The 26,635-nt window shown below is 35.2% G+C and overlaps 1 protein-coding gene across 1 annotated transcript in view; it reads left to right on the forward strand.

Annotated features, from left to right (window-relative positions):
- AHR (aryl hydrocarbon receptor) overlaps positions 1 to 26,635 on the forward strand; it is a 61,711-nt gene that overhangs the window by 11,835 nt on the left and 23,241 nt on the right. The window contains exon 3 of the mRNA XM_041466394.1: positions 26,346 to 26,461. Within this exon, the coding sequence (XP_041322328.1) occupies positions 26,346 to 26,461 (116 nt within the window). The remainder of the gene's footprint in view (positions 1 to 26,345; positions 26,462 to 26,635) is intronic.

Raw genomic sequence — 26,635 nt, forward strand, 5'->3', positions numbered from 1 at the left:
TGTGGGATGCTAGGGATTCTGGCAAGCATAGCAATAACAAAATAATTAAGATTTATTTTTTCCACTAAGTTTGCATTGCCTTTTTTCTTTAACTTTATAATATAATTAACACACATTCCTTGGCTTCGTATGGCTTAAATTTGCAGTACAGCCATTGTCATCACATAAAATATATTTTTTGATAATGTATTTTTCCTGTCATGCCCACTGTTCTATCATGCTATGTGCTGGAGAGAACAGACTGCCTGTGGTTTCTGTTCTGGAGAATATGGCTAAGATGTAGAAATGGGAAGGTCAGGCAAAGTGGGAGACAATGTATTTATTCTGTCATGATGAGAAGGGCAGCAACATTTTGCCAGTCTAGCAGATATAGATAGCCTTTCTGCCAAGTGTCAGGTGGTGGTCTGGAGCAGAAACCTGAAAGCACAAAAATTATTAAATCACAGCCCAGTAAGACCAGGATAATACAGTAGCTCTGTCCTGACTTGCTGTTATTTTAGACAGTTGCCATCTTTGCCTGCTGTGTGTGTCCAATGTAGTTTGCCTCATGTATTTTTTGAAGGTGTGACTTCCCTTTCATGTTATACCTCCTTTCCCTGCTCATGTTGCTGCATACATAAATACTTGATCTCCACATCAGGAAAAGCTACATCCCTGTAGAGCAGTGGAGTTAGGCTGCACTTATTGCCTTTGTGTGTTTATGTGGATGCTGCATAGGAGTTTGCTGCTGCCAGCAGCTTCTAGGGGGCCTGGCTAGAATTACTTGATTCATGACTGTCTTGACCCATTTTTCTACACCCAAGGTAGAAAATACCCCATAATTTGGTTGTTCTCTAATTGCCTTTCCTGTATCTGGTATTTTATGCCATGAACATGAAGTAATTTTCACAGTTTTGAATGCAATTCTTTGAATCTTGTCTGAGAGTTGGAGGAAAAAAATTGTTGGGAAAAAGCCCCCAACCCAAACAAACCAACTCTGTTTCCTTTTGTACTGTATTCCCCCTGGCCCAAATACAAAATTAATAGAAAATGTGAATCTTGGAATTGTATAGTTATTTCAGTATCAGACTACCATACCATTCATATTATTTTCTAATCCATGCTTGTTCTTTCACTGCTTCTCTCTTTTTTTTTTAAATTTTTTTTCTCCAAACCTCCCCCTTTGCCTCCAATCCCCTGAGATTCACACTGACCATTTGGGACTGTCTGCTACAGACTATTTTAGCCTGTATTTTACGTAACAGATGATAAGTAGGGATTTAAGCTTTGAAGTCCTAAATTCTGATCTTCAAAAATGATGATTAGAGCCATGTAGCTGTGACATCACTCTAAATCTCAAAATATGTATGTTTCCACAATCTTAGCTTTTATTTTTAGGAGTGCTGTGTCACTAAGTGTTTGGTGCAGCTGGGCAGCTCTATACCCCCATGGATTGATGCAATTTAATATAACCCAAACAGAACATCTAAGATTGAAAATTCTGTTTATATAACAAAGTAAAAACTTAAAATGTTATTGTATTTGTAGTATAAGAGGAGAAACCAGGTACAAATGCTAACAGTTAATATGTTATTTGGATTTTCTTTTCCTATTTCATTCTGGTATTTCAGTGATTGATGTAAATCATTGTTAGAACTCCCTTTGCAAGAAAGAAAAATGAAAGGTTATCTCTTCTTCTCTGCCCTATGTGTATTATTTAATCAAAGGCATATGAAAAGTGACTGTAGGAGCCTCTTATGTTCCACAAAGTTGCTGTAAAATTACTTAAAAACCCTGTCCCAGTATGCAGAGCATTTGCTATTTCTCTGTAGGCCTTTTTAATAGGGAGATTAGTTTTAAGCACACTGTTCTGGGCTTTACTGTGGATTCCCGACTCTTATTTGCAAGGTCAGAAATATGATTTACCCTGTTCTAGCAACATCAGTGCTCTGGAGATTGACACCGTTGTATGGCATTCAAATCTAGAACAGGTAGCAAGATAAAAAGCCTAACCTCAGGAAGTGCCACGGCTTCTCTGGCCTTGTATATTCCATGTCTTGTAATCTTTGCTAACATTATTGCTGTACTGTAGCACTTAATGTGATTTGGAGCTTTTTGGTTTTGTAATGCAAATCACCACAACTGTTGTTCCCTCCTCCAATGGCAGTTTGAGTGGAGAATTATAACTAGAGCTTGCACTGGGCTCTCAACATCTGTCTTCCATGGGTTTCATGATTCATCCATCTGAATTTGTAGAAGTATGGTTTGCTTGCCTATGACCTTAGAAATATGTCCTAGTTATTTAAAGCTTCAGTATGAATGCCCATTAAAAACGTGTACAAATAATGTATTAATACTGGAATGGTTTTTGCTGCTGTCTGTGCTGCTTGTGACTCAGCAGTTTTCCTCCTGTGTGTGTTTGCCAATGGCAGAAATGCCCTAGTTTTGCCTTATCAGAATACAGATACAGTCAAACAGGAAATAGGACGTGTATGATTGAGTTCTGTAGATGTTTACAGTTCTAGCTAGTCCTAGCACTGTTTGTTTTTCCTGAGTAAATAATTCAGCTCTGTTTGAACAGTTTCTGCTGCGTACATGATTTCATAAGCCACTCATTTAAAAAATGATTGCTTTGTGAATTGTCTTGGAGATCCAGCTAGATAACTAGAAGCTAATTCTGTTTATCAGATCTTGGTCATTGTAATTGTTTAATTTATTAGTTACCTCTTTTTAAAGAGGTAAAAAAAATTAATTTCAAATGTGCTCTTCGAAGTTTCAGGTCATGTATTGATAAATGTTTCCTGGGAAAAGTCTCGGGAGTTCCTGCTCATCAGTGCTGTGTCCAGTCTGTGTATATTTAACAAGGTATTATGTTAATGATATAACTTAACCATAGTTATTCTAGAAACTTAAATGAACTAAACTGTAATAACTAGAATGAGTAGTTATCTGAAACTCCTTAAGAAAATGTAGGTTTACTGCCTGCCAGCTGTGAACATTAAAAGGGACCTACAAATAGGAATTAGTTGTCCTTAGTGATGCGTGCTAAACTCTGTTTTTAATTGAACGAAGAGATGCTCATTTTTTTCCACTGAATAATTGCCTCTTGAAATTCAACCCATGTGCCTTTTGAATAGCACAGTACTGCACACTTTATGCATGGCGTTGTATAACATCTAATGAGCTGAAATATATACATACTTGGCCCCTCAAGACAAATTCTAACTGATTGCATAGAGTAGGGATTACTGGAGTAAGTCCACTGCCTGACTGGTCAAATAGTCAGACTTCCCCATCAAACTGTTTTTGTATCTTCAGCAGTACAATTCCTGTGGGGCCCCAGAAGACACTAGCTTTGTGAATGAATTCCCTTTTTCCTCTTGGTGTCTCCATCTGAGTTACAAACTGAAGGATGATGTCTTTCCTTTATTGATGCTTTTCTTTATGCCACATTTTTTAGCATGCTGTATTTATTTAGAGGAAAAAATAAGGGTAGCCCCCAGTTTCCTCCTTGCTTATACAATTTGTTGTTTGATTTACTTTTACCAGAAGAAGGACATGCATGTGGTCTTTAACAAGATAAGCCCATGGGCTCTAGCAGTGAAAGAAACTGAGAGTAGCTCCCATATCCCAAGCAGAGAAAAGACAGTCTTGGTCTGGAAAGGAAGCAATCCTCCAAAAACCCACTTGATTCCCTTGCTATAATTAAGTCATTTCAGAAAGTCTGCTGCTAAATTGCTGAGAAGTTATGAATTGGTATAAAAATACAATTTCATCTCTTTTGCTGAAATGCACCTTTTCCTCTCTCAATTTAAATAAGAGATATTTCTGTTAGAAAGTGCTTATTCGTTAATATTTTATATAGCAAGATTTGGAATTGAACGGTAAACAAAAACAATTGGTCTTGTAAAGAAACCTTCCAAATCCACTTCCATACCCTTTTAATGCAGTAGTTGCAAAACTCAGCATTGCCTTTTACTAGTAGAATAAACTGTCTTCTTTCAAGTATGGAATATAATTGACAGTTTTCATTTTTTCAGTTAAAACGGTAGAGAAATTCCCCAGGAAAAAATCCTGTGAAGTTGCTGTTGAGCTATCAGTTCAGTGAAGATAAAGTTAAGACACTGTTTCAGTAGGAAAAAAAAAAAAAGAATTTGAGTTAATGTTTGAGTACCAGGTCCAAGTTTGTGTGAGGTGAGTTCCCTAATGAAACTGATGGATAAGAAAATAACTGGGAACTGTAAAGCAAATTTAAAAAAACACTTTTGATTCCTAGGCTTTATAATAAAAATTAATACTGATGTATAAAAAGGAACAGTTATTTCAATATGATTTTTTCCTTAAGCAAAGAGTTTAACCATTTCAGAACTAGTGATTTATTAAAAAATAAAAATATATGGTAGTAGATTGTAATTTTCTAGTTGTTATTAACTTGTCTTCTTTTCTACAAACCAAAAGCCTAACAAATGGCAGTTTAAACAATATGTAATATGTCATTAGCTTTTGCTTTGTTCTAACATATTGAAAAATTGTAATAGGAAGAGAAAACTCTGATTTTAGGAACTAAAGGCTCAGAAGTAGGAAACTGTTAATCTAGGTTCAACTTCCCATTGATCTCAATCCACAAGGAATTAAATTAAATTCACTTTAATCTTTGATTTTTTGTGCCTCACCTCAAAAAAATTAGGAAGACCTTTCCCCCCACCTTTTTGTGGCTAAAGCACTATCACATTAATAGGTTTGATGATAAGTTACAATTTACCAGCATGAACCTCTTGCTGACCTTTTTTTTTTCTGAAGAAGCAAAGAAGATGTGCCAAGAGAAGCAACTGAATGGGAAATAGCTCAGAAGAAATGTGTATGTGCCAGGATATGGTTTTGGTGATTCAGCTGGTGACTGTCACCTCTGTGATAGTAAGGGGACAAGAGTTCATTGCCTCTAAGTCTTGAAACCACAAGCAGCATGCAGTTTGGTATGTGGTTGTTAAGCTTCAAAGCCCAAGTGAGAGATTACAAATTTGGGCAACTGTATCCTTCCTGAGATTCTTTTCTGTTTTTAAGTACAAGATAAAAGTAAAAGTGAAGTTTTATTCCTTGTGTATGTTTTTTTAAAAAATCTGAACTAAAATTTTATCAGGTGACTAGGTGCAACTGGCTAACCATAAAAGCAGTGCACACTTACTGCTGTTCTGCTGCATTATACCTATGTCATATGCAGTCACTCTTGAGGCTTGTTTTTTTCTCAGCTTTGCTTTAAACTGAGAACTACCACTGGTACATTAGAAGCTTAGAAATTCCCAGCCACTTTTGACCCTCTCTGTCAATGACATAATAGTCTACACCTGATCCTACACTTATAAGGTCCTGTAACCTTCTGACGACTTCTTGCTCTCAAAAATGGCAAACTGCCTTTCAGCTCCCACAGAAATGTCATTTTGCCTTCCTTTTACATTCTCTGAATCTGGGAGGCTGATGGGGATATTTTGAGCAAGATGCATACACATGCTTTTAGGCCTTAAGGGCATGAGCATTTATCCAATAGTGGTTGCAACTATTTATGACTCCATTTTTATTTTTCTGTTCTTTTTTATTTCATCTTCGTTGTCACACCCAGATCAGGAGCAGTGGCTCCTAATGCATAGCACAATTTGGGAACATCTGCTATGGGAAGTGCAACAGTTTGTGTGAGCCAAGACTTGTGTCTTCCAAATGCAGTGACTGAACTCTCATTTTTGTAGGCTGGTGCATGTTGACTTAGTGTGGTATTTCTGGACTGATTAATTATCATGCTGAGAAATAAGTTCAGTATCAGTCACTTAAGGAAAAAAAAAAATACACAACTTTGTTGTTAGTTTTGCCTTCTACTTAAGAAAACAGGGTTTTAAGTACCACTTTGTAGCAACTGAGAACATGTCCCCCACTACTGCATAAACACTTAACATTCCACACTTAATAATGCTGTTAACTCTTTCTTTAAAAAGCAACATTAAAAAGGCTAAAAACATAAAAACCTGAGTTCAGCTGACCTGTGTAGTAGAGCTTGGGTTGGTTTTAATCAGTGTTGTGAGTGATTCTGTGGTGCATAATGGTTTTTCAGCTCTTTAACTGCAGATAAATAAAATAATATTTTATTTATTTTAATCTTTTATTGGTCTTAAGAGAAACACCAGTCTAGTTCAACAAGCAGTTTAGGGCTTGCTGAGGTGTGTTTTGGGAATGGCTCAAAAGAAAGTAATATTGTGAAAGCTGAGGAAAGTCATCCCACACGCCATCTGGTTAAACTTCAAGTTCTAGGGTTAGGTGAATGTTTTAAAACAGAGTATGGTATATATGTTAGGCAAATCTAGTAAAATCTGTCTTCATTCGGTAAAATGTTTCTAAAACTGGTAAGTGTATTGCTTCAATGTTACTACTTCAGCCAAATTTAAGAATGTCATAATTACTGTTAATGCTTTTAAAAGAAACATGTTCTACATGGGTGTGATATTGTAGGGAAAAGGGTTCAATTACTGTACCTCTAATATTTTGCAAAGCATTTTGCTCTAAGCATGCAGCAAGCATTTTTTTGTCTGTTATTTTTAATCATAATTTTTCTGTAGTTGGTAACGCAAATTTACTGTTTGTTAGTAGCAAATTTTATAGACAGTAAGGGCTGTGAATTGAGGAGTGAGATTTAGCCAACATTTTGTACATTTGTCTGGGTGGGAGGAAAATAGGACGTTAAGAGCTCAGGCATTAAACTACTGTTCTTGCTAGCTTTACATTTTAGTGGGTCTAGCACTAGAACGTGCTCTTTCAGACATGACATTTCTAGTACTTGAAAAGTCAAGAGATCTTAATCAAGAAATTTTTTGAGGATAAACTGCTTACGTTGTGAGATTTGCATGTTTGAGCTGAATTAGGAATAGTTCAGCAGAACACTCAACAAGATTTACAACTGCATTTAGTCTGATTTGTATATTTTGAAAACATTTTATAACCACAGCTTACATATTTAACTCTCTTCAGAATTCAAGAGCAAAATAGACATTTGCTTCTCTGAAACCCTATTGGAAGAAAAGGTTGCCAGGCAGTTTCAGTTCAAGATAAGGTTGGGTGTTTCTGTTGCTGTTTTGATGTTTTTGCATTAGTGATACAGAAAGGAATATGGATTGAGAAAATACATAAAAAAGGTGGTTAATTGTCTGGACTTATGAGTATTATGCTGTGCTATGTGGTTTCCTTCTCAGACACAATTTCTGCTTGCTTAATTAAAAGTGCTTGCTGTAATGAGAATAGGCTTTAAAAAAAGAAAATCTGGTTTTGCTGGACAGGCCAAGTAATTAGGCTAACTTTTGAAAACAATAAAAAAGCTTGATTGTTAAAAAAAAACCAAATAAAAACATTGGGCCTGTGTGTGCAAGCAGATCATCCTTCACCAAATGGTTCTGAGCTGCCTACTCATCAAAATGAGTGATTTAGGATACGTTAGAAATCAAAAGTTGTGGCAAACTTTCAAAAAGTCATGAATGCATGATATGGATCAGTTGTATTTTTGACCTCTTCCTAATCTGTTTTCCCGGTAAAATAGAATTTAAAAGACATGGAATTGCATGCATGACTGGATGAAAATAGAGAACACTTAGAAAATCATTAGGATGCATATCAGAGAATGAAATAAGACACACATCTCGTAAAAGAGAAAGAAAGCTATAAAAGCTGTGTGCACAAATGAGAACTTTAAAAGCAAAGTTAAAATAACAAAGAAGAACGTTTTACACTAAGCAATAAGGAAGCCTGGGAAACAGTGGAATATTGCAATAAATGTTATAAGCTATATAGGAAAAAATAATTCAGGCAAAGGATTGGATTACTAACAATGAAAAAAATGTAATGGATCTTAGAGTGCCTCTTGTAGCTAAAGAGAAGAAAGCATGAGAGATACTAATGACAGAATTAGGTTCCACCTGTTGTGTGCAAGACTGCTGGTTCAGTCTTATAAGTTTGTTTCTTGCAGGGTTTGAATCCATCTGAATAAGACAAAAACAGAAGAATGCAGCAAAAAGCTTGTGCAAAATCAAGAAACCATGGCTGCGTTTGAGAGGAGCCTTAGCAAGTGTTTTCATTCCGTGCCTTGCAGCTTCAAATTACTTTGCCATCATTTTACATCACCTGTAACATCCTTGCCGGTCCGTGTTTGTGTAGTGCAAAGCACATGTGTTTCTTGCGCACATATTTTCTTACATTTCCATTCATGGGGTCAAGTAGCAGTGCTCAGGGGCGGCTAATGCTGTGAAATGTATCTTCTCTCTGGAATACTATGGCTCAAGTGAGCCTCTGCATCTATGTACAATGACATGTCCATAGGTCTCCCACCCTTGCACTTCAAATAGTATCTCCATTAAGAAACAGAAAACTATCTGCTGTGCTTTTGTGCCTTACTCTAACTGAGGGCACCTGACTGTTAGTGACTAAGCTGGTCAGAATAACCTAAATAGCCAAGACTGTCCTTCAGTTTTAACCCTTTGCCTTATTTTAAGCTCCTAAGTGTCCTAGAAAAGAATATAGCCATGTTCATTTTTGCCTCTTCTCTCCCAGGAAACCCACATGTAAATTATTTTATAATCTCTTGGAGAGGATTTGTCTGATTAAGGAACATAAATGAATGGAGAGGAAAGGCAGTATCAAGTGGAACGGGACAGATCCTGATGATACATTATTAGATGGTTATAACCGTTCAGAAAAGACTACTGCTCTAAACCCATCTGCTAGAAAATTACTTGTGCAGACTCTTTCAGTGCTGTCCAAAGCCATGTGCTGCTTTTAACTCTTGTCTGGGTGAAATCATACAGGAAAAAGATTTGTCTCCCTTTGGATTTGGTAATGCCCTCCCAAGCCCATAGTTGCTTGTTTTAATAAAGTGGGTCATGTTTTCATTCAAGATTAAAATAAAACACAGGAATTTACAGTGTATATAAATATTTTCATACTTGAGGTATCTTTAAAATATTCTGAAGACTCTTTGTCTGCATTAGTTAAACTCACTCTCTGGCTGTATTAAAGTAAATGTTAAAGTAGAGACGGGTTAAATTAAATGCAAGAGACTTTTGGAGAAATTGCTTCAATTTCTTTCACTTTTTTTATGAAGATACTGAAGTGAGAATACACTAACATCTCAGACATTTTCAGATATTTTTACTTGTGATATCATGATGGCATGATCACAAATGTACTGTCTGCTCAGCTATGTGATTCTTACAGGGATCCTTCTAGGACTCCCTGGTGGGAATCCTTGCCTTTGTAGAGATGTTTACTGACTTTTATATGTCATGACCAAATTCTCTTCTTTGTTTGCTTTCTGTGATGGAAGAACGCAGTAGGTGCTATTATGAACCTTCTTTGCATCAAAAATTTGAACTCTGCATTCAAGGAACTTGTAAAATGTGAAACATACTATTTAATGTGCACAGATGTACTTCAGGCTTACAGGTATGTGGGAAGTTCTCTGGAAGGTATGTAGTCAAGATTACCACTTTCCAAGATATAACACTGGATGATTTCATCTCCCCCAATTAGAAACTTAATGCTTAACAGGATGTAGCTCATGTGGCAGCACCTGAGATGTTTAGGGAATCAGTTCTGTATTTCAATAAAAGAAATTTTATTGTTTTCTTTCTGATATTGAACATAGTAATCAGTAAGAGCCAAAGCACTAACACGTTTCCCAAAATGCCACTTTCTTTTGTAAAAAAAACCTAGGAAATAATAGTAATAAAAAATTAATCTAATGGGATATCTGCTTCATTTAGATTATATTAAGGCCACTGAACTTTCTTCCTCCTAAGACGTTGATAATATCCTTAAGAAATTTACACTTAAATGATAACTGTGTAATTTCTAGTAACTCAAAAATTAATTTCAGCCTGGTAAATTGTTAGTTGATGCAGTAAGTTCAAATATAGCATTGCTACAAGATCACCTTTTCTATTTGCATCTCTGAAAATAAATGTTGATGTCTACTTTCTGAATGTGATAGTAGATTACATGTTACTCAAATTTAGAGATTGTCACCCCACTTAAAGGTTCTGTATAAGAAAGTTACATGCATAAGATAAATGCAACTAAGAGATACAATTAATAAATTATTTTATAAAAGCTGATTATTTATTGTATTTTTATGCCAAGCAACAATGAAAGTTGCAATCAGTTCTGATTCTTTTGTGTATTTTATGAGCAGGTTCAATGGCTTATAGCAGAAGCTTTTGCTGTTTTGCTTGCAGAGTGAGTTGATTCCAGACTGAATGTAACGTATTTGTTACTTGAATTTATTCTGCAAGGCTGGCAGCTATATGTTTATGTATGCAAAGTGTAATACTACTAAATGTTTGGAATGAAACAGTAGATTTTTGTTGGCACTAGGATCTAAGGATGGAAATGCCATTTGGTACATAAAAGCAAAAAACTGTAAATTACTACAGTCCTAACTAAACTGAATGCCCGTAGTTCCTTTAATGAGAAATACATTACAGAATTATGCATAGTTTATTTTTAATTAATCCCTAAATTATTCCAGTTATGTTTCAGGAGAGAGACAAGTATCAGTAGTTTTCACAGCCTTTGTGAAGAGCAGGAAAATAAATCTATATGTTAGCTACTACTTTTTTAATAACTTCTTTTGTTGCTAGAACTAGAAATAGAATAGAAAAGCTCATAGAAATATTAACTTCTTATCTTCCCTGCAAAGCCAAGCTGTCCTGAAGAAGGAATTCCTGGTGCTTCTGTGTCTGTCTTTTTGTGAGACTGAACAAGATCAATTAAATCTCAGAATCTGTGTATATCCTTTGTGCAAAACTGACCATGTCTATCCCACCTGTTTTTTTTATTTTTGTACAGGTCAGGACATTCTTCTGCTTGTACATTAGTATAGTCATCACCAGTAATATGCCTTTTTTAATTTCCTTTTGCAGTTTTTTTCAGTTTAAACACATCTGAGAAACCAGTTAAGCTTTTAGCAGGGTGAATTTTATTTTATTTTGCTGAGTAACTTATACGTATGTACCACAGAGCTGAAACAGTACAGACTCATTTAACTTTTCCTAAACTGGTAAAATAACATAAACCATAAACTTTTCCAATAGTCTTGCACAACCTTAATTGAATGTTGTTTTAGTTGAATGTTTGGGTCAGAGAGAGTTAAGAACTGGTTATGGAATATTAAAACTTGCAGTGAAAAAATAGTAGTGATAGTCTTTTACTCTTTGCTACATGTAATGTTGGATTCAGTGACATTTAATAATTGGCCATCACATTTGAAAATATTTGATGTATGCAAAGGAGGCTTATAAAATGGTGAGGTTGCAGCTATATGTGTTACCATATATGTTCTGCTAAACTTCATTTGGGCTCCAGGTTTGTTTTATTTAGCTGTTGAGCTCGGCAGCCCTGGCTGGAGCTGGTGGTGGCGAATGTTGAGCTCTGGTGATTTAATACCCACTGTGTTGAAGAGGAATCACTGGGTTTGTTTTACCTAAGCACTGTATGCTGTGAACTGTCATAACTTAAAAGCAAACATGTTCCCTGCTAAAACTACCCAAGCTGTAGAGTGAACCATGTCTTCTCTTGTGTTAGAAGACAAGCTAGGGAGAAGTGTTTGAGAGCTGTCTCACCTTTCTAAATCAAACTCTTCTGTCCTTCAAACCATTGCATTTCTTGCCATTTTATTACTTGTGTTTTGCTGCAAGAATGAGGATTGTTGTACTTTATATTCATTTGAAAAGCAGATATTTTGAAGCTGAGCTGCAGGATTAATAAACTATATCCAGAATGTGTTTGTATGCAAGCTCTTCTCCAACAGAGATGAAAACTGCTTAGAAATGGAAACATGCTTCTACATCCTTTTATAAATTTGTTATGTATTAAATGAAATGGCAAACTTAAATTCTTAAATTATGATCGGCAGTAGTGTTACAAAAATGGTGATGTGCAAGGCAGTAAGGGGGATGTGTATGGCTTTTGCCAAAAATTCTTGTGTTGCTCTTTCTTCTTTTGTACTGTAAAGTCAGGGAAATTAGTATGAAGTTGTGCCTGGAATCAGTCTGGACTTATTTCTACAGAACAGTTCATAGCAGCAGTATATTTGAAAAAAAAAAAAAAAGCTATTATCAGAATATGCCATAATTTATAAACTGAAATTAAAACACTCTTGGTGAGTTCAGCATCCTCCTGCACAAAGGGCTGGGATGCAGGAAGGAAGTGGGGTTTGTCTCACTAACAGTCACCATCTGAACCCGGCGAAGAGTTCAGTGTCATCTTTTCATCTGTCCTATATGCATCTCCCTCACTAACATATTAAAACTAATAATAGATTCTCATCCTGGTTTATCAAAGCTAATCTTTCATTTGATGGATTAATTTTAGAACTAAAGTAAATGTGGAAACAAAACTTAGTTTCTATTAAAAGATTAGACAGATACGGTGAATAGTTGCAACTGGATTATTTTATATAAGAATATATCTTGTCTTTAATGACAGTTGTCAAAGAACATATTTGTAAGTGTTGTTATTAATAATTCAGATGGCTTAGTAGAGCAGATGGAGTCAATTGAGTGAAATTGTCACTAGTGTTTCAAATTATTTTTGCACTATTTTAGCTTACATTTTAAATTGTTAAAATTTGTAAATCTGTAACTGTGTGATGGGTTTTTACCTGATGAAAATAGTGAAATAAATTGTTAATGTAAATCTTTTTACCTAAGAATCAACTGGATAAGGATAACTTGATGTGTATTTTGGGGAGGAACTACTCAACTACGAGAAGTGATTTTGCTTTTCTTCTTGGCTAAATCCCAAATATTCTAAGCATATGGAACAATTTAGCAGAAAAAACATAATTATCAAGCTGATCTGTCTTTGCCACCTTGAAAATTATTTCTTGTGGCAGGGTAAATGAAACCTCATGTTTAGATTTTACTTCATTTGATCTTTCGCTGCTTTGGCAGCAGAATACAAAAAAAATATGACAGATGGCACCATTAAAATATCAGTTGATTTGTGCTTACTCTAATATGAATCTGAATATGCTTGATAAAGGCAAGGCACAGACTTCTAACTGAAATTTTGAAGCAAAGTACATTTATCTTGGTAAGAACATGAACAATCTGTGTAACTGTAAAAACAAATTTAATATCATGCAGGTGTTCACAAGAAAATATGTGCACATTATTCCTTTTATTATAAATAAAACTGCAATCAAACTTTGGCTTTAAGCTTGTTTCTGTTTCTCTTTTCTGTGTGGAGGCCAATATCAGAGGTTGCCAATTCTCTATTGCAGTGTCCACTCTGTGGGCAGATAGCCTTAATGATGTTGTGGCCTTACCTATAAAAAACACTTTTTACAATGTAAAAAAATGTTCTGTCAAGATTAATTGAGTATACTTTCTTTTACTTGACTTCTGATTTTTCTTTATTAACTTACTTAATCTAAAGTCTTTGGAAAATGGCATTTTCTGGACTCAATGATGCATTTCCCATGAAACACTCATCCCATAACAGAGTGGTCCCTTTTCAGTAGGGACTGGGTCAAGACTAATTGTGTCTTTTTTTGGTCAGTGTCCCAGATGGAACATGATTTCTGATTTGATCTTTCAGGCTTGAGAAACTTTTTTTATTCTTTTCTATATGGTAGATATTTTTCAACAGGAAGAGTAAGTACGACCTATTCCCCCAGCTTTCAAACCTCTTCTGCAGTGAAAAAGGAAGGAGTGGGAACCACCTGTAGTAGAGGAGTGAATAAAACCTGGGTTTATATCCTGATATTGAAAAAAAGAGCTGTGCCATTTTCTTCAGACCTGTAAAAGAATCAGTGGTGGCTACCAGCTGCCAGAAGAACCTGGATTTATGCCATGTGGGGGAAGATTCAGGAGAAATCCAGTTTCTGCACCATGCTTAGGGTCAGGGTGAGGTGGGTGCCAAGCCATTCTTACCCATCCAGAGGGAGGTACGGCAGCTCTTCATGGTGGAACTTAGGAAACTGAAGTACATATGGTATTTAAATTGGGAGTTTTCTAACTAGTATGTTGGGTATAGAAACCCAAATTTCGTGTATCAGGTCCTTTATCTGGATCTGGCCTTCTGGAGTTGTACAGTACTCTGGCCTATAGCCATGTCCATCTCTATTGCGATTTTCCACGTTAAAATAATGTTTCCTGTTATGTGACTGTTTTCAGAAGTCTGGGAGCCAGACAATAACTGTCTAAACTAAAATGTTAAGAATGTTTTTCACTCCAGTAGCTACAGTTAATAAATACTGATAAGTATTTTTGTAAACTTGTAGTCTTTCTCAAAGTCCCAGCTTTTCTGGTGGGGCTAAAACAAGTGATGTGGAAGAATTTTTATTAAGCTGGACTTAGCTGTCTTTTGTTTCTCCCTTCTGAAGATTTTGGTAGGTTCTCTTGAAGCAGTCTTGGAGGTAGAATTGAAGGGTACATTCCTGTAGAACAGGGTTACTCCATTTATCAAAGAGTTCAAAACAACTGAGATTCTCCAGAACATCTGAGAGATTGTCATTCAGTTTGTCAAATCAAGTTAGGGTCTTGCAAATATCACAGGAACAAAGAAGCCCTAGAGAGTACATACTAGAGGAGATGACTGCATTTGTCATGTTTAGCATGGCAGAATGCAGGCTAGGGGTTATGATTGCTGTCTGAGAATATACCAAGTAGGGTAATACCACAAAGGGAGAAGAGTTGTTGAAGTTAATGGGCAGTGTTATCACAGGAGGACACGAGCTGGACATGATAAAATAGTCATTGGCGATTAGAGGATTTCTAGTAAAATAAACAAAGTAAGCCTTACTAGAATGTCAGTGAAGGGAGAAAGTTCTTCCTCTTTTTTTTTTTTTTTTTTTTTTCCTAAGTATTATTGAGATTTAACTAAATATTTGCTGTGGTGATGTGGTGTAACAGCAGTTACCGTCTGAAAATGTTGCTTTGTCCCCTTAAAGACAATGCATCTTCCAACTTACCTTTTTAATGGCATTTCAGGTACAGTGAAAGTTGACCATTCAAAAAGCATTTTGTGAGGAAATGGTAATTCTTTATGTATAGCCTTTCCAACGTTGTAGTTTCTTTAGAAATAAGAGTTTATGGAATTCCCAAACAAGAAAGGAATGCATGTGAAATGAAGAGTCAATGAGAGGAGCCATTCTTTCTGAGCATCTAGCAAAATCTCATGTTTCCTGTAAAGCTGTGGAACCAAGTTATGTTCAAGCAAATGGAAATCCCTTTTGAATTTGCTGTAGTATTGTCAACTTCAGAGATAAAAGATACTGCAACAACACACCATGGGTATCTGTGAGCTCCGTGGCCAGGTAGTATCACAACTCCAAAAAGGTCCCTTTTGCTGTCACATTCTCAGAACATTCTTTGTATTCCTAGACAGTTTCAAAACAAACAAAGTTTCCCCACAGCACAAACAGAAAACAAACAAAAACCTCCAAACCCTCAATACCCCCAACCCCTCTCCTCCCCAACTAAAAAAATTCTGCCAGTCCGCACAAGACACATAATTCTTCTAAAGTATGAAACTGAAGAAGAAAGTGAACAAGCAAGAAGAAACTGAAATCTTGTTATGATAGTATCACTCATCTTTCTTTGTGTGTGTGGTTGCCCTCCAGGGCAATCTCATCAAGACAGGAGCTCTCTGTGTTTATGTGTATCTGTGGGTAAAATTAAGTGGTGATGTTTAATGAATAGCATTTAAGTATCTGTCATGATTTCTGAAGCAGTTTATTAAAAGTAGAATGCAAGCATTAAAAATATTAAGAAAATTTTGTGTACCTTTGAGTTTACTAAAAGCTTATGCTATTAAAGGGACGTGTTGTTTCTGTTTTTAGAATTGTTGGGAATAGAACCTTTACTAGAGTGGTTTTTTAAAACAATAAGTAAAATTTTATGTATTAATTTTAGAATCTTAAAAACATAAAATATTTTAAAGTACTTTATGGTATTGAAGAAAAGGTTCTGTCTATGAGAACTGGTAGACATACCTGATAACATATTAATGAAAATATAATTTTGCTTTAGGTTTACTGTTCATACACATCTGACTCAATTGAGCAGTTGTTTCTGAAAGATGAGTAAATAAGTTAAGTTGTTCCAGTAGTAAGTTTTTTTTAATACATATTGTCTCTAGGATGCGTTTTAATGTTCAATGTTTTAAATATTTAAAATATTTATTATGTAAAATCCTGTAAGGCTAGAATTATTGGAATACGCTTTGCAAACTTACACCATGGTTTGCCTGTGGTTTTACCAGACTGCTTCTATCAAGTTTACTTGTGGACAGACTAGAACAGGCTTTCTGTGAAATGAATCTCTGTGGAGAAGAGCAGATGACAGAGGCATCCTGTTACCCAAGTCCTTTTCTTCCAGAGTTTGTGTGCTTCAGTTCCTCTTCTTTGCAGCATTCCTTGCCTTTTTATTTCCCTCCTCTTTGGGGTTGTAATGAATAAAATATAGTTTTCCTTTGCGTCACAGCCTAACCCTTAGCAACATAAGTTATATAATGCTCGCTGTTGCTATTTCTGTATTTCTGCTAGGTCAGAAATACAGACCTCTGTCCTGTGCAACCTCCTAAGGACAGTCTTCAATAAAAGTGTCTGGGATAAAATCCAGTCTGATCTTGTTTCCCTTTTTCTTCTTTCTGTATAGGAAGCCATTGAAATTTTTACCTTGTTTGTTATATGGAGACTGGTTATATGGAATATATGAATGGTTATATGGAATAACCATTCATAGGTCTTTAATTCATAGACTTCATAGTTCAACATAGCAAACCAAAATTGTCAGGAAAGATGATATTGAAGTACTGTGCAATTATAAGCTTTAAGCTTTGTGTAATCTAATGTGATTTTCACAGGGAGCCCTGAAATCTCTCCCAGTTAGAGAATCTGAACTTCCAAATCTTTACTGCATTTATCCTTGCAGTGCTGGTGGAGCTGAAGTGCTCCTGTTCTGGTTTCATGGTTAAGGAAATAAAGTGTACAGTGCCTGTCTGATTTCCACCACAGTGCACAGGAAGATGATGTCAGAACCACAAAACCATGTCTTCTCTCTACTTTAAAGCATATTTCTGATAACTTCCTCATTGTCTTCAGTCTCTCAGTCTTTTTCTTCCTTGCCTGCCTACCACCCAGCCTGTCCCATGTATATGCTGTAGTATAAGCCTGTATTTGCTTGAAAAGTATAATAGTGGCCAGTACTGTGTGAAAAATATACCTAGGCCACAGACTCTGTGCTATTTATTGCCTTCCTCATTTTTGAATGTAGACTTCTGCTGTCTTAAAGGGCTGCCATGACTGAAGCCATGGAGAAACGCAGCTGCCACTTTTGCAGGCTGTTGCAGTTAAAGCATCATTCTTTTAGGATATAATATGAAGTTTTGGATATTTCTCCAAAATAATAGTGGAGACCCAGCGTCTTGTCCAAATTCTGGCTCAGGAAGTTGGTACACATTTAGCCCATCATAAACTCATTAGGTAAGATCTAATTCCTGTCCTGGTTACCTGCTGTTACCTATTCAGCTTTCCATAGGAGACTGAGGTTAGAGTTCATTTCTTCTAAGAGGCTTTTTGGTGGTATAAAAATAATGCCAGGAAGAGTTAGAGATGTTTCATTCAGGCTTTCCCATGTTTCAAGTGCTAGAAAGAAAAAGTTTATGGTTTTCTTCCTCCTGTTAAAAATTTGCACATGTAGTCATGCATTTAGCAGAACAATTACATTTCAGTACAACCAACTATTAAAATATATCTCCTTGTTTTATTATAAATGAGATTTGGGATTTAAATTGTGGTCTACTAGACAGACAACTTGGAAAACAGCAGATAAGTTACCAGCTTGCTGGTTCACCTTTTGTAACTTCAAGATATTTTGAAAAGTAGCTGATATGGCCTTGTAATTTTTTTTCTATAGATATAGTTTAAAAATTATTTAAATGAAAAAAAAATGCAAATTTAAATGAAAATCTTGTTCTTTAGAAGATACATATTCAGATAGTATGTTCAAGTATAAAATATAAAGTAAGGGGAATTAAAATACTATGCTACAGTGTTTTTAGGATATGGTGGTTTATCAACAATAGCTGTAGCATTTAGAAAATTTTTTAAAGGTTATTTTCTGCGTTTGTTTGTTGTTAGTGTTGGTAAATTTTACTAAGCAAAATTAGATTTAGAGAAATGATTATTTCTTATTTTCCCCCAGTAGAACAAATGAGTGTACTCATTTATTATCTTATAAATAATCTTCTGATTCAGAAACGTAATTTCTGGCAAATTTGTAGCTCCCTTTGAGTCTTGGCCAATGAAGTTTGATTGAAGTTTAGGTAGGAAAAAAGGTGACAGTCCTGCCAAGTTTTTGTCAGTTTTATGATTTATAGCTCTGAGCATTGGAAACGTATCCTTGCCATAGACCTGGAAACCAAGTAGAACTGATCTGAACTCCAGACATGTCTATTTTGAAAGGGCAAGCAACAGACTTCCTTATGCCAAAAATAGCTTTCATGCTAAATTATTTAAGTGCATTATTTGATCACAGTTAAATGAAAAATAGTATTTTTCACTTTGGACCTTTCTTGTATAGTAGGGGAAACACAAGGTCATTTTAAATTTAGATGGGTTTTGTTAGGTCAGTCTGAAATATCATATGTTCAAAAATCATGATACTTGGTACTGAGAGAAATGTTGTGTGTTGCTTTTATTCCTCATGTATATTTTTTATATATATTGATTGCAATGAAGAGACTATTTTAGACTCCTGCAGCAATTCAAGTAATGTGTACCACTTCTGCACTTTTCTCTTGTTGAGTGTAAAATATGTATGAAGACATGTCTGAAGTGTAAGTACAGCAGGGCCCTTGGGAAGTTCTGGAGCTGTACCTTGAGTAATTTCAGTCCAATGCTGACAGAATATTTACTGGTTTATTTTTGGTTTGTAAGTCTGTTTTTATCCATGGTCTCTGAAATGTTCGAGTAGGATTCTTAACAGAACCTTAATATTGAAATTTTTTTGTCTTGATTATGCTAAAAGTATAAATATTTCCCCATAGTCTAAGAAATATATATGGCTGTATTGTAGTGGGTGCTTTGGTGGCAGCCACTATAGGTTCCCAACAACTGCTATTGAAAAATTTTGTATTAAGGCACTTTTAACCTTTGGAATCATCTGCTTTGGAGATGAAAATTTCCTTTTCATGTTCTTAGCCTAAGCATTTTTGGGCAAGTCCTGTATTTCTTCCTCCCTTAAATAAAATTTGTTTTATACTTGAACAGATGGGTAGACTTGTGCTCTCTGCCGTGTCTGATTGTATTGCTGATGAGTATGCATTTATTTAGTTTGAATTTGGGCTAGAAAGAAAGTACTGGAAGACTGGAAATGGAGGGGTGCACATGCACAGAGCTTGTAGTGCATTCATTGCAGGTCTGTGGCACTGCTGGGCTCTGGTTGCAGTCACAAACCCTGCACACCTGGAAATATTTGATTTCTAGAGATTTGTAACAACATTAAGCAATCTGTATCTGTACAGCAGTTAAGTTATTCACTCTCAAAAGCCCAGAACCTGACCACTTACCCACATTCTGTTCTCCTTTTTTATGTAGCGCAAATAATTTTTCAGTTAAAACTTACTCTGAAAAAAGTTTTGCTTTCCCTGAGTCTCTTTTTTTCTTCTTTCACCAACCATAACCAACTAACATTTCTTTGAAAGTATTCATGGTAGTATGATTTATCCTCTTGTGATAGCTGCTTCATGGCATTTTCTCTCTCTTGAACCATGAATAATATCTTTGAGGCCAAATCAAGAATACCTCTCTTCTGTGGCTTATTGGTTCTTTCAGTAGCTTTTCCTAAATATATAGACATATTTATATGTTTCCACATTAGCTGAAAATATGCTTATGAATCAATGTACCATGTCTTCTGAGGCTGAAGGTTGGTTGTAACTAGTTTTTAAAAAATATTGTGCTTTTTTCTGGAAAGTAAAGGCAGCTCCTGGGTATGTTTTATTGGTAATTTTTCTGCTTCAAAATATATTGTTTGAAAGCAGTTCCAGTACTGTCATAATTAGGTGTGTTCATTGATGCTTAAGGGGGAACAAATGTTTCCTTTGTTACTAGTCACTACCAAATGTACAAATTAATCCTCATTTTGCTTATATTTACAAAATTCGGTTATTCAACTTCCATGACTACTTTTGCCACGTGTTTTATTCTGATATTGCTTTGAAATCTTCTGATGTTGCTCTGCACATCAGAAAAATGATGTATTTTTTTACATATTTATTAATGTATTTATTACATTTTGGAGTTTCAGTAGTAATGGAGAATACATGTTGTTATACATAGCTCCATCCATCCACAGTTTACTGTAATTTAGAAGCTGTAATTTATAATACATTTACCAGGAAGAATGCTCTTTGATTATTTCATTTTCAGACATGTAAGGAAGAACACCCACTGTAAATCTATCTTGACAATTATTCAGTATCATAAATGAAAAAGTAGGAAATGGAAAATTTAAGGATGCAAAACACAGTGAATTTTTCTCCCCATATGTAATGTGTTTTGCCTGTAAATGCAGCCTACATAGAAGTCAATCTTGCCTCATGTAACATAACTATGACTTTAGAACTGGTTATGATAATTCTGAATTTTATTTATTTTCTCTTGAATCTCTGAATACAGAGCAATCCTTCACAAGTTTTATTACTAGAATGTCCAGTTTTTGCTGTCTAAAAGTGCAGCTATTTACAAAATATGCAGTCAATGCATCTTTTATCTTCCTAAAAAATAATCAGTTGCATTTTTCTTTATGTTACTTAACTTTCATAAACATTTTTGCCTTGACAGTGTTAGAGACGGCAGGTGCAAAATGTTTTATATAATCTTAAGTAATGGAAATAGATAAGGTTGCATGTAGATACATGGGTGTGTATATACAATACTTTCTACCACTTAAAATGGATCTTTCACCAGTATAAACAGTTTAGCTTATGTTAATGATTTAGGCAAGAGTTTAATATTAAACTACTGTTTTCTCAGTAGTGCCCTCCTTGTTGGTGACCTTCGTGTTGAAGCTTAGCATTTGTTGCTGGAGCAAGACCACCCCCCTCAAGAGAACTGTTGTTTTTGTACAGTAATCTAGAACAGACACGGAGAATTTATAAATCTGCTGAAAAGGTTATGAAACGGTCTCGATTGGCTTTGACTGCAAACTTTGACCTGTTTGGCCGGATTTTGGAAACCGTGCCAAAATTTGATTTAAAGCAGTTCTGGGAAGCCCTTTAAGATTAAATTCCAGGACTGCATGGCTGATGTGCTAGTGATATACTTGCAATATTAGACAAGTGTTGCTTCAATACAATTTTAGCCTTGAACAGATCATTCACCTAAAAGTAAAAAATATCTCAAATCTGATTAAAAAGAAACTTGTTGAATCTCAATATAATTTTAAAAGGTCTGTTTAACGTTTGGCATCTTGATACTTTTTCTCCTTAGTGAGCTACCCAGAATCCTCCAAAACAATTTGCTATGCTTTTTCTTTAGGGAAGAAAAGGTAGGAAAAGGTTCTAAACACATTGTACTTTGGTATGGTTTTCATAGAGCTTTCCAGCCAGCATTTGCTGAAATGGTTTTATTCAGCACTCTAATAACACATGGCTGGATTAGATGAATTTTGAGATGGAAAGCTTAATCATACATTTTTTCACTCTTTTGATAACCAAATAAGAGACATTTGGTGTGTGAATGCTCAGGTTTCAGTGGAGAAAAATCTCTGCAGACTTCACAGCTGAGCACCAGCAAATGTGCATTTATGTCAGAAAAGCTTCTTTATTCACTCAAAACAGAAAAAAAGAAATTTTATTTATTTTTCTCATTTACTTTGTTCTTTCTGATAACTTGAGGGGGAAAAAAAAAGTACTTTTTTCCCAATTTAGTAGTTTCTAGATTTGAGGAAAACAGTATAATAAACTTGGTTTGGTCAAGTTGAGTATTGACAGTGTCCTCTTACCCACTATGTTGAAAGGATGCTACTATGTTGTTCTGTGGTCAGACAACTGATTATCACATAGTATATTAGTCACATTGAGGTTAAAGGTATTTTTATTAGATTTTGTTGTTATTGATATTTCTTTTTTGTATAAGTGCTGTAGGTTGTCACTCATTTCATGAACAGGGGAAGTGGAACACTTTTTGAATCCTTTGTCTTTAAGTAATTTAACTCTTTATATTGTATTCTTAAAGTAATGGTAAATTCAACAGTTCAAGTATGTACATGTTAAATCAGGATTCTACATGAATGCTTATCAGAAACTTAATACTAATTAGATAATTGCTAACATATATGCCTTATAATGAATTCTCTGCATCTCCACTTACTGTATTAACTTTGCAACAATTAGTACAGGTAGGGCTCTTTCAAGTACATCAGTTGGAGTCTATTTGCACCTGCTCTGTGACAATTTTGTAATTCTCTGCTGTTGTAACTTCTGGTAAGAGAGTATGGAATAATTTACAGGATTCCTGTTGAAGGTGCTCTGGTAGCTACAGATGGCTGCCTGGTCATTGATTTTGGAAGCTGAAGGAGGTGACATAGTGGAGCTGGGACTTCAGAGCAGCAGCCTGTCAAGTGAGGAAGTCAAGGCAAAGGTTCTTATTGAGAACAGGAGTAACAGCCTGGAAGGAAGAGGAATCTGCTGGTTGTGGGTTGGAGTTTGAGGGGAGCATACCTACCAAGTCTAAACCCTAGAGATCAGGTGTTTGAAGGTGAAAAAGACATTTTTCATCTTGGACTAGAGTCTCTCTTGAAGGACAGCATAGCGATTAAATGAGATGGTGGACAGACTTATTTTTAAAATAATTTTCCTTAGATTACTTTTTTAATATCTCAGCAGATAATTAATGAAATTAATCTGTCATGAATTATTATTTGATTCAGCAAGCTGCTTATAACTCATGCAGTTTCTTATACTGACTGTTGGTCCTTGGAAAGAAGGAAGATCACCTAATACCTTAGGTAAATAATTTTTCAATGAATACTTATATGGTTTTAAAATGAAAGATGGCTTTTGGCAGTAGTTAGAATTCAATTGCTAGAATTCTGTTTCAGACCTGAGTAAATAGTTGTATGTCAAACATTTTTCCCCCCACTCCATACTATTAGTCTGATAAAGTACACTGCATCTCCATGTAAGTCTATTATCATCTGAATGTAAGAGTTAAAGTCAGAGATACGAAGGTGGTCAATACTGATGTAACCATTGTTATTTAATTTATATTTGTAGATGTCATGTAAAAGCAACTGTCTTTTACATTTGCTGGCTTGGGTGCTAAAGCATTTCACAATCATAAAACAAATGTATCAGAATATATATATATATGTCTAGAAAAATATATTAAATGTCACTATCTAGTTGTCTTTGAGATTCAACTTGTACTTCAAATCAGGGAAGTCTAGGCAATGGAAATGATACTTATTGCTGGACATAGGATTAAATGACAATCATTAACCTACTTGGAAAGCAGGTGCTTACAGTCCAACCCTCCTGCTCAAATTGTGTAATTGATATTTTTTGGTTTTGGATTTTTTGTTTGTTTGCTCATTTGGTTTTGGGTTTTTTTACAAGTATAAGCAAATTTGCTGTGTTTTTGATGCTTTAAAATTATTAATGGTAAATTCTGAGAAATAATTTGATAGTGAATACAATCTAGGGTATGTGTACAGATTTTTCCTCTTTCCTCTGTGGGAGTATTCATGTTTTAATTTCCTGTGTAGGAAAATTAAGCAAGGATAGCCCACAATGAATTCTGTTTAATTCAGAGATTCAAAGATTACAAAGTAATGAACTACTGAGATTATTTTGTCTGATGACATGAATAAGATAGACTATGAGAACTAGCAGAGCAGACATGGCTGATTTTAAGCTAGGTGATGTTTTGGATGAGTTATGCTTTGTAAGATTTAGTTCTCCTTTCCATTACCTATTATTATATCTCTAGCTGGTATTTCTGAGGCCACCTGATTGTGTGGCTGAGTCTGTTCAGAACTGCTGCTTAGCAAGGTGGTCGTCCCCTGCTATAAGGTTCCTTGTTTGGGGAGCCTTCAATTTGACAGTGTAGAAGCACACATTACAAGTGTGCATCCTGGTATCTGGGGGTGTTCAGTGCCAGGGACTTGGGTTCCTTGTAGCAGGCACTGGCAGGCCTGTGATTTATCTGTCAGAACAAGGTAAATTTGTGTTTGTTTATTTTTTTTCAGGAGTTTTATACCAAATTATGGATATACAGCTCTGATTTCCACCGTACTTCCATTTTTACTAATCCTGATTGTTGGCAACCTTCCATGTGCCTTAGCTGTAAACAGCTTGATTCCATCCACATTCTGATTTTTGCAAAAGGTGTAAATTCCAATTCAGGAAAATGTTTAACTTCCCACTTACCTCTTGTGCACATTGAAAGTTAGGAGGAATATAGCCATCAATGCATCAGCTACATTTGAGCTCAGGAGCCCTGATAGATTTTATCTCTCAGACAGTATTTCATCCTATCAGGCATTATAAAAGAAAAAACCCATTTGTATTCAATGACATAAAGTATTTTGCAGAATGGCAGAGGTGGTTAAGCATCTTTACTTGCAGCTTTCACAGCTGAATATGAACTTTTTCAATAATCATACAACATACATTTTAAAACATTTTCTCCTACTGCTGTTGGCTTCAGGGATGTTTAGTGAATATTCTATATATCCTTTTGAAATAGTGCTAGAAAAAAAAATTGGCTATGTAGTGTATTCACATGAATTTGCTGTGACTGTGCCTCTGTGTGGCCTGTTGCAGGACATTTTGACTACCTTGTAGGATAGTCAAAAGAAGAAGAACAACATTAGGGTTTTAATTTCAAAGCAAACCTTTAGATACATTCTGATCTGATTAATCAGTTAATGTCTCTTTAGAACACATTTTTCCTCTGTGGTGCCTTTGAGGTATATTTTAATGAAAACTGTCTGGCTTGAAAGTTCTTAGCTACCGTGATAGCTTAAAAAAATGGGAAAGGTATCATATATCTTTCAGTTAATATATATAGTGTAAAATATAATTTAATGTAATTTAAAAGTGAGCGAACAGAAATTCTTCCGGATTCTTGAATAAAGTTATGAACAGTGGGAAAATGAAGATTTTCTGCAGATTCAAAAAACATTTGAAATTTAGGCTTAATATCCCATCATTATGAGAAACTTGTATTTTACAGTTGTTTTTATAGGTATTATTGTATTACAAATTTCCCTTTGCTTTGAATCATAGAAATTTTGGGGCTGAGAGGTGGTGGCCTTTAATTTTATGGTAAAGGTTTAAGGTACAATTGCTCAAGTAATTTTAAGCTGTTTAGGCACTACAGACCTACTCAGACTAATTTCAGATTTGAAGATTTCTTTCTTTCCCCCCTTTTTTTTGAGCAGTGAAAAGTAGGTAAAGTCTGAGTTATGGATGATCTTTGAATATGTAGTTTTATTTGACAGCATCCTCTTTATTAGAAGGATGTAGAGATGGGAATGTCTTTTAGGAACTTCACAGCAATATGATCTGATTCTTCATTTCTTAGTCATTGGGTAGATTTTGCTTTCAATTGGATATATTTGTGATGTGAATAATGATGATTCATTGTTATAGTATTTTATCTGAAGTTGGAAAGAGTGCCTGGTTGTTTAAAAGGTTAAAATTTAACTATGACAGAAAATACCCACATCCTTTTGTTTGAAATAGTTTTCTTTGTTTTGTTTGGATTTTTTACTATGTAGCATGCATTTGGGGTTCATGTTTCTTTCCCTCCTTTCCCTGAAGGAAGCTTTAGGTCTAGAACTTCACCTGTCTGATGAACCATAGTTTGAGGTCTCAAATTAGGTGGGATAAGAATAAGTGCCAGTGTTTTCCTACCTTAACACAGAGTTGCTACCGTCATAGGAGGATGGCATATGAAAACAAAAATGTCCTTTATTTGTCAAAAGAGGGACAGTCTAGAAGTGAGTCTTATAGTAAAGGGAAGGAGAAGAGGGAAATAAGGTATAAAATAATGAGACTTGGGTTGATTGCAATCATAACGACTTTGTTGCGAAAGTATTATATATAGAAAAGAGAAAGATGACAAAATTGGAGGGTTCGCTCTTAAGGTAAGGAAAAAGTTTGACATAGAAACAAAAATGTTTCATTAGATTGTATTTATAATATATAAAAATGCATATACTTAAATCCATTTTTTTCTTACACAAAATGGCAGATCATTACCTACATTTCTATTGAGCCTTTCAAAGATTGCTCAAAATTTTTTCTTTTCTTTGTTCTAGTTGCATTAAAATCATCTAGCTCTACCAGACCAGAAAGAAATGGCATTCAGGAAACCTCTAGAACAGGAAATTGTGGAGAAGGGATGCAGATCCTGGAAGGAGAACTCCTATTGCAGGTATGTTTTCCAATAGGCATTTTACAAGGATTTAATTTTTTAAAAACCAAACACCTGTATTTACCATACTAGATGCTCAGTGATAAGATGGAAAAATTGTGAAATTCTTTCCTCATTTTCTTTAGGGTAATCTTATCTTGCATTTTTTTTTTTTTTTTTGGTAGTAGGGACTTT

This window comes from Pyrgilauda ruficollis, unplaced genomic scaffold, assembly GCF_017590135.1.
Source record: "Pyrgilauda ruficollis isolate IOZ18807 unplaced genomic scaffold, ASM1759013v1 scaffold2, whole genome shotgun sequence".
Taxonomy (NCBI): domain Eukaryota; kingdom Metazoa; phylum Chordata; class Aves; order Passeriformes; family Passeridae; genus Pyrgilauda; species Pyrgilauda ruficollis.